The sequence below is a fragment of the Sapajus apella genome, unplaced genomic scaffold (assembly GCF_009761245.1).
Source record: "Sapajus apella isolate SASKATOON/1434 unplaced genomic scaffold, GSC_monkey_1.0 scaffold88, whole genome shotgun sequence".
Classification (NCBI taxonomy): Eukaryota; Metazoa; Chordata; class Mammalia; order Primates; family Cebidae; genus Sapajus; species Sapajus apella.
The window spans coordinates 5,972,291-5,981,404 of record NW_022437028.1 but is presented as its reverse complement, the minus strand read 5'-3'; the positions used below and the strand labels follow the sequence as shown (position 1 = coordinate 5,981,404).

The window sequence follows — 9,114 nt, the reverse complement described above, 5'->3', positions numbered from 1 at the left end:
AGGTATTTCTTACCATCCGTGACCCGTGGGACAACCGCTGGGTAAAGGGAGTCAAGGTAGCCGGGCGCGGTGGCTCAAGCCTGTAATCCCAGCACTTTGGGAGGCCAAGGTGGGTGGATCACGAGGTCAAGAGATCGAGACCATCCTGGTCAACATGGTGAAACCCCGTCTCTACTAAAAATACAAAACATTAGCTGGGCATGGTGGTGCGTGCCTGTAATCCCAGCTGCTCAGGAGGCTGAGGCAGGAGAATTGCCTGAACCCAGGAGGCGGAGGTTGCGGTGAGCTGAGATTGCGCCATTGCACTCCAGCCTGGGTAACAAGAGCAAAACACCCTCTCAAAAAAAAAAAAAAAAAAAAAAGCGAGTCAAGGGAAAAATTTACTTTTGGTGGTATAACAGCCACCCCCAGGGAACATGGCTGATATTTCGGTCCTATACCCACATTGTCCCTGAGGTTATAGAACAACTTAGCTCTATAAGCCACACAATCTTGCAAAATGAAGCCACACTGACTAACCAAGTCAAACCCTCAAACAGCACCTCTCAGCCTTTCTCTTGGTTAACTCTAGTGCAACAGGGAGCTAGCATGTTAAAGCTAACCTAAGCCATAAATATCACCAACTGCTTTTTATGTGCCTCTCTTAGCAACCCCCCCTTGGCTGCAGTTCCCCTCAGGTCCGGGTTCAATCTGTCACAATCACCTACAGGGCCCTGCACCACCTTAATGGATATCCCCTTGTTCAAAGTGCACTCTCAAAATTTCTCTCTCTGCGGTAACACCACAGTAAAAGTAAAATCCTCCCTCTACGCACCTCCAAGAGGATACTTCTGGTGTAATGGAACCTTAACCAAAGTTATTAATGCCTCCTTCCCTTTCCCTTGTGTGCCTGTCACCTTGGTCCCGCAGTTAGAGGTATACGGACAGGCCGAACTTCTGTCCCTCCTTCCACCCTCCCCTAATCACCGAGACAGACGAGCAGTCTTCCTCCCAATGGCCGTTGGTCTCTCTCTAGCATCCTCTCTGGCGGTGGCCGGGCTGGGAAGCGGCGCCCTAGGCTACAGCGTCACTGCAGCCACTCAACTAGAGGACAAGCTTCGCCTGGCTATCGAAGCGTCGGCCGCCTCCCTGGCCTCCCTCCAGCGACAAATCACGTCGCCGGCCCGGGTAACTCTCCAGAACCGAGGGGCCCTTGACCTGCTGACAGCAGAAAAGGGAGGTGCCTGTCTGTTTCTTCAGGAGCAGTGCTGCTATTGCATTAATGAAACGGGCCTTGTGGAGGAAAATGTCAGCACTATCGCCTCCAAGACGACCTCTGCAAGAAGCAGAATGCATCAGTCTCCCCTCTCAACGGGGGGCAATCCCCCATGCTCCCCCGGCTAACCCCATCATCACTCCCGTTACCGTAGTTTGTCTTCGGTTAATGCTGGCCCCTTTTTTCCTCAGGTTTTTACAGGCCCGCCTGAGGGAAACTTCCAGGGTGGCCGTAAACCAGATGCTGCTTCACCCCTGTGTCCGACTCCCAACCGAGGCACCAGCCAACTGACCCTTCCCCCTCACTCCGCCCTGTTCAGCAGGAAGTAGCTGAACCCACCTCTGCACTCAGCACCTGACTGCACCCGGCACCTGGCTCTGCACCCGGCACCTGGCTCTGCACCCGGCACCTGGCTCTGCACTCAGCACCTGACTGCACCCGGCACCTGGCTCTGCACCCGGCACCTGGCTCTGCACCCGGCACCAGGCTCTGCACTCGGCACCTGGCTCTGCACGCAGCACCTGACTCTGCACCCGGCACCAGGCTCTGCACTCGGCACCTAGCTCTACCGCATGGCTCTCCTGGAAGGCTCCAGCTGATGCAACCCTGGCCGGCCCTTGTACTAGAAAAACCTGCCCAACAACCCACCAACCAATAGCGGCCCACCCCCTCCCAATCCCGCTCCCCCGGAGCCAATCAGAGCACCCAGCTGTTGCTCGTTACCCATAGCCACAAAAACCCCACGCCCCAGGAAGTCAGCGCAACTTTTCTGGCCCCCTTTCCCCGGACCATAGAACCTCGCCTGGGAGCTGAATAATCTGGCATTTAATTTTTTTATACTGGCCTCAGTTTCTTCATTTTAAACTCGGCAATAACCCTTACAGAATGGATAAAGATGTGATTCACACACACAATGAAATATTATTCAGCCTTAAAAAAAGAAGGAAATCCTGCCATTTGCAGCAACATGGATAAACCTGGAGGACATGGTGCAAAATGAAATAAGCCAGGCACAGAAAGACAAATGCTGCATGATCTCACTTACATGCAGCATCTAAAAAGTTGCAGCATCAAAACAGTCGAATTCATAATGCCAAAGATTAGGATGGTGGTGAAGGGGAGGTGTGATTGTCAATGGGTAACTGTAGGGAAATCTCCATGACATTGGAATAGTTCGGGATCTCAGTTGTTGTGATGTAAATCCACACACGTGATAAAAATGACAGTATGAGCTGGGGTGGAGGCTCACGCCTGTAATCCCAGTGTAGGGTCCAGCCCTACACGGTCCTGTGAGCCCCTCTCTGCTGGTGCAGAGATGAGAAACTGTGGAAATAAAAGACACAAGACACGGAGATCGAGAGAAAAAGAGTTTGGGCCCAGGGGTCCACTGCCAGCGAAAGCGCGGAGTCCAGCAGTGGCCCCAAGTGTCCGCACGCTCTGATTTTTATTAAGTACAAAGCTGGGGGCAGGGCAGGTACAGCTAGGCATTGGCTGTCCATGATAGGGTCAAGTGCATCACGTGTCATAGGGATGGGGGCCCAGGACTTTCTAGTAGCCAAGCTGAGGTAAGGAGCATAATGTGTCAGCATTTTTCCATACTTGTCAAGAAAGAACAAAGATATTAAGATATATGTTACTTTTACTGATTATCTCTTCTAAGAAAAAAGGAACCAGGTGCAGAAGCGGAACATGACAGTGGACTTGGAACGTGACCACTGAAGCACAGCGTCACATAGAGACAATTAAGCCCCCGGATGTCTTCAGGCCTCCCTGATAGCGGTCAGGCCCACCACAAGAGCTTCGGGGAGCAGAGTTTTCTACCGGCTCCTCCAGGGAAGGAGACATCTTAGACGTCTCCTTCCACAGCTGGATAAATAGCGGGCACTTTCCCAGCGCTGGCGCTGCCGCACAGCCAAGGCACCCTCCAGCAGCACTTTTGCGGGCGTGACAGAGGGCTTAGAGCCTCTTGCCTTAGGGTCACTTCTTTCACCATGTCACCTTAGGCTCACACTTTTCGACTTGAGAGGCATTAGTAAAAGATTATGCTGAATCGGCGGGCATGGTGGCTCATGCCTGTAATCCAAACACTTTGGAGGCCAAGGCAGGCGGATCACCTGAGGTCGGGAGTTCAAGACCAGCCTGGACAACATGGTGAAACCCTGTCTTATAAAAAAAAAAAAAAGAAAAGAAAGAAAGAAAAAGAAAAAAAAAAAGATGCTGAATACATATATATATATCTTAATGGTTACCTATGAATAAGATCGCCTGTGAATAACTACTATAGTTTTATGTCTAGTTCTTTTCTTCTTCATTATTTATGTGGGAATAGGCTGGGGCTTCTGACTCCTGCCTCGGCACTTATGGATTCTCCCACCCACTTCCCAGTACTTTGGGAGGCTGAGGTGGGTGGATTACCTAAGGTCAGGAGTTCGAGACCAGCCTGACCAACATGGAGAAATCCCATCTCTACTAAAAATACAAAATTAGCTGGACGCGGTGGTGCATGCCTGTAATCCCAGCTACTGGGAGACTGAGACAGGGGAATCACTTGAACCCCGGGAGGCAGAGCTTGTGGTGAGCCAAGATCGCACCATTGCACTCCAGCCTGGGTAAAAAGAGCAAAACTCTGTCTCAAAACAAAAAGAAAAACAAAATGACAGTGTGACAGAACTATGCACACACTTCATACTAATGTCAGTTTCCTGGGTTTGTGATTGCAATATAATTATGTAAGATGTAGCCATTGGAGTAAACTAAGTAAAAGATAGATTTGGGGGCTGGGTAGGGTGGCTCACACCTGTAATCCCAGGACTTCGGGAGGCTGAGGCGGGCAAATTGTTTGAGCCCAAGAGTTTGAGACCAGCCTGGGCAACATGGTGAAAACTTGTCTCTACAAAAAATACAAAAATAAGCTGGATGTGGTGGGCCGTGCCTGTAGTCCTACCTACTTGGGAGGCTGAGGTAGGAGGATCACCTGAACTCAGGGAGGTAGAGTCTACAGTGAGCTATAATTATGCCACTGCACTCCAGCCTGGGTGACAGAGTGAGACTCTGTCTCAGTAATAAAAAAGGTATACCTGACCTCTCCACACTATTTTTGCAACTTCTTGTGAATTTATAATGATTATAGATATTAATAATTAAGAATTATAAACAGTATAGATTCTCAAAAAGTTTCAAGAAATTGCAAAAATAATAATTATTACTATTTTATTATATACATATACATATTTTAAAAATATTTCTGAGACAGGGCCTTGCTCTGTTGCCCATGCTGGAGTGCAGTGGTGTGATCTTGGCCCACTGCAACCTCCAACTACTGGCCTCAAGTAATCCCCCTGCCTCAGCCTCCCAAGTAGCTGGGACCACAGGCGTGCAGCACCATGCCTGGCTAATTTTCTGTGTTTTCGTAGAGACAGGGTTTTAATGTGTTGTCCAGGCTGGTCTTAATTAATATTATTAGTTGAGACAGGGTCTTCCTCTGTTGCTCAGACTGGAGTGCAGTGGTGCCACCACGGCCCACTGCAGCCTCGACCTCCCAGTTTCAAGCAATCCTCCCTCCTCAGCCTCCCAAGCAGCTGGAACTACAGGTACATGTCGCTATGTCTGAGTAATTTTTAAGTTTTTTGTAGTGATGGGTCTTACTATGTTGCCCGGGCCCATCTCAAACTCCTGGGCTCAAGTGATCCTCCCACCTCAGCCTCCCAAAGTGCTGGGATTACAGCTGTGAGCCACTGCACCTGGCTGATTACATTTGTAAAACGCTTATTTAAGCTGTATAGAGATAGGTATCCTCCATTTGGTAGGTAGATAATATTCACGTTTACTAACTAGTGTCTTGCTTTCTTAGAGAAAACTGCCAAACACAGAGCTCCTACATTTACACAGCACAGACAGGCTGCGAGGTGTTGCACAGAATTTACCTTTCCAAATAAAATAAACTTATTTCTTATTTCCCTAAATAATGTTAAAACATTCACTGAGCATTTTACCAAAACGTATTAAAATTGTCCTTGCTTTTTTGCACAAACAAAAACCCAGGGCAGAATTCAGTATCAGGGTCAGCTGGGGGTTGGGGACCTCCCAGGCAGCCAGTCCTGCTTATGGAATCAATTTCCTTTCCTTGAAGAAAACCAGTAGCTCCCAGCACTTTGGGAGGCCGAGTAGAGGCAAGTGGATTGCCGAGGTCAGGAGATTGAGACTAGCCTGGCCAAAATGGTGAAACCCCATCTCTACTAAAAATACAAAAATTAGCTCGGCATGGTGGCCAAGGCTGTAATCCCAGCTACTCGGGAGGTTGAGGCAGGAGAATTGCTTGAACCCCGGAGGCGGAGGTTGCAGTGAGCCAAGATCCCACCACTGCACTCCAGCCTGGCGACAGAAGCGAAACTTTGTCTAAAAAAAAAAACAAGAAAGAAAAAGGAAAACAAACACCCTCTCCTCCCCACCAGGCCCATGGAGGCTTCGGAAAAGATTGCGCAGGCTCTCCCGAGGGCTGCAGAGCCAAGAGCGGGGTCCAGGCGTCCTTGGATGAAAATTCAGCTGAGTCACATTGTTTCTGAGTTTTCAACAAAGAAATGTATCTTTGCACCCATTTTCCCCTTGGATGGGTACAGACTTTCTTGCCTCTTTTGGTAGTGAATCTGTGAAAAAGAGACATGGATAAGTCAATATTGAGACTCTGCCTCCTCAGATGGGGGAGAAAGGGAAGGAGGGGCAGCTCCCTCACAGGTCTTCTGGTCTCGTCACACCCCCGTTTCTCTCTGTCCCTGTCCCCTCTTCTCCTGGGCCTTGCCTCCCTCTCTGCTACCTTGATTTCCACTGGAAACTAAGCCTCCAGACCTACCTCCCCCAGGTACTATTTATCATTTTCCACCCATTCTAGCCTGCACCATGACACTTAACTGTTTTTTTTTTTTGAGACAGAGTCTTGCTCTGTCGCCCAGGCTGGGGTGCAATGGGGCAATCTCAGCTCACTGCAACCTCCACTTTCCAGGTTCAAGCGATTCTCCTGCATAAGACTCCCAAATAGCTGGGATTACAGGCACCCGTCATTACACCCCGCTAATTTTTGTATTTTTAGTAGAGACAGGATTTTGCCATGTTGGCCAGGGTGGTCTCGATCTCCTAACCTCAGGTGATCTGCGCACTTTGGCCTCCCAAAGTGCTGGGAAAACAGGTGTGAGCCACTGCACCAGGCCATTCTTTCATTTTATTTTATTTTATTATTATTTTTTTGAGATGGAGTCTTGCTCTGTTCCCAGGCTGCAATGCAGTGGCGCGATTTTGACTCACTGCCACCTCCGCCTCCAGGGTTCAAGTGATTCTCCTGCCCCAGCCTCCCAAGTAGCTGGGATTTACAGGCACCCGCCACCACACCTGGCTGCTTCTTCCATTATAATCTAACAGCTTTGTTGGAATATAGTTTACACAGCACACATAGAATTGAACTCTGTGGGTTTGAACTCTGTGGGTCCACTTATAGACAGCCTTTTTCCAACCAAAGGAGGATGGAAAACACAGTACTCAGTGATGCAAAACCTGCAGAAATGCAGGGGAAATTGCATGCCAAAATCCTGGAACCAATCCCCGGCGGTTACTGGGGGATACCGTAATTCACTCTTTTTTTTTTTTTTCTTTTGTTAGGGATGAAGTCTCCCTCTGTTCCCCAGGCTGGAGTTCTGTGGTGCGATCATAGCTCACAGCAGCCTTGAACTCCTGGACTCGAGCAATAGTCTAACCCTCTCCACCGTATACAGCTCCACCCATTTAAAGTCTATAATTATAAATCAGTGGTTTTTAGTATTGTAAGGCTGGGAGCTCGGACAAGCCCATCCCTCTCCACGCCTGACATTACATCACCAGAATCTGCACTCAGCATCTAGCTTTGTCACGCCCACCTCTGCACTCAACACTAAACTCTGCACCCGGCACCTAGCCCACCGTTGGAAATCCCCTCTGCACTCAGCACCAGGATCTGCACTCAACACTAAACTCTGCACTCGGCAACTAGCCAGCCGTTGGAAAATCCCACCAAAATTTAAAAGAAGCCCCGCCAAAACCTGCCCAATAGCGTATAACCCCATCCAGCCCGCTCACCGGAAATCCCGCCTACCTACCTATAGCAGCTTGCCACGTCCACGTCCTGTTTCCCCACAGCCAATCAGAGCGCCTTCCCTCCCTGTATAACCCCACGCCTGAGAGAAGTCAGGCCTGACTTCCCTGGCCTCTTTCTCGGGGACCATGGAACCGAATTCGCCCGGGAGCCGAATAAATTGGCATTTAATCTTTTTATGCTGGCCTCAGTTTTCTCATTTTAAACTCAGCAATATACCTCACAGAGAATAAACCTTACAAGTATATTCACAGATTATGCAACTATCCCCACGATCAATTTTAGAATATTTTAATCACCCAGAAAGGAAACCTACACTCATCATGTTATTTAATTCTTAACCACATTTTCAAGGATTATTCATCATAGTTGATGATTCCTGGACTCCTTACCTCACTGTGAGCTTATTAAAAGTGGATGTTGGCTGGGTGCAGTGACTAATGCCTGTAATCCCAACATTTTGGGTGGCTGAAGCGGGCAGATCACCTGAGGTCAGGAGTTCAAGACCAGCCTGCCCAACAGGGTGAAACTCTGTCTCTCCTAATAATACAAAAGTCATCTGGGCGTGGCGACATGCGCCTATGATCCCAGCTACTTGGGAGGCTGACGCAGGAGAGTTACCCGAAGCCGGGAGGTAGAGGTTGCAGTGAGCCAAGATCATGCCACTGCACTCCAGCCTGGGCAACAAGAGCGAAACTCTGTCTCAAAAAGAAAAGAAAGAAAAAAAAAAAAAAAAGCAGGCTCTACCTGAAGCTCAGAGTCACACTTGTTAGTGTGTAGAGGTGAGATTTCCAGGTTCCCATCCCAAGGCTCATCCTGGGGATCTGCCCAGCCCCCATCCTCTTCCATAGCTGACAGGTATCCTGAAAGCACATCCGAGAAATACATCACAGCCCACTGGAAGCAGCTATTACTGGTGAATTCATAGCTTTGCACAGAGGTCCAGGGCAGGGACTTGTGGCTATATTGGAAGCAGCCGGACCTGGCTATGTCGCTCCCACCTAAAAATCAGGGAGAGGAAGGACTTTGGAGATGCCCCTTTCCGTCCACTCCCAGGCCGCCCTGGGAGGAACCCCGGGAGGGGAATGAGCCAGCTACATACATATGGCAGTTCCAAGGTGGAGACTAAGGAGGAAGGCCAGGAGCACAGGAGAGGCCATAGAGAAGCCCATCATCATGTTACAAATCAGGCCCTTAACAAGTTTCTCCCAAACTCCTCCTGCCTGATCCCCGTTTATGAGGCTGAGACTGCCCTGAAGACAATTCCAGAGAATTTTGTGGTTGAGAACAAAGCCGCACTTTTGACCCAACAAAGGAAAAACAACCTACTACTCACAGGAAAGAAATTAGACAGTGAAGAAAGATAATCTGGGGCTGGGCGTAGTGGGTCACGCCTGTAATCTCAGCACTATAGGAGGCCAAGGCGGGCAAATCACTTGTGGTCAGGAGTTTGAGATCAGCCTGGCCAACATAAAAAAAAAAATCCATCTCTACTAAAAACACAAAAATGAGCCAGGCATGGTGGCAGGTGCCTGTAACCCCAGCTACTCTGGAGGCTGAGGCAGGAGAATCACTTGAACCTGGGAGGTAGAGGTTGCAGTGAGCTGGGATTTCGCCACTGCACTCCAGCCTGGGTGACAGAGTGAGACTGCCGAAAATAACCCCAAAACCAAAAAGCAAAACAAAACAAATGACAAAAACACAAATGACTGGCCAGGTGCAATGGCTCACACCTGAATCCCAG

General features: G+C 49.2%; 1 protein-coding gene across 1 annotated transcript; it reads right to left on the bottom strand.

Annotated features, from left to right (window-relative positions):
- Positions 1-1,083: 1,083 nt before the first annotated feature.
- Positions 1,084-8,620, bottom strand: CCL26 (C-C motif chemokine ligand 26). The gene is made up of 4 exons (XM_032254892.1): positions 8,473-8,620; positions 8,257-8,371; positions 5,688-5,898; positions 1,084-1,197 (listed from the first exon to the last, which is right to left on the bottom strand). The coding sequence occupies exons 1-4, from the start codon at positions 8,546-8,548 to the stop codon at positions 1,084-1,086; spliced, it is 516 nt and encodes a 171-aa protein (XP_032110783.1). The 5' UTR covers positions 8,549-8,620.
- Positions 8,621-9,114: the final 494 nt, after the last annotated feature.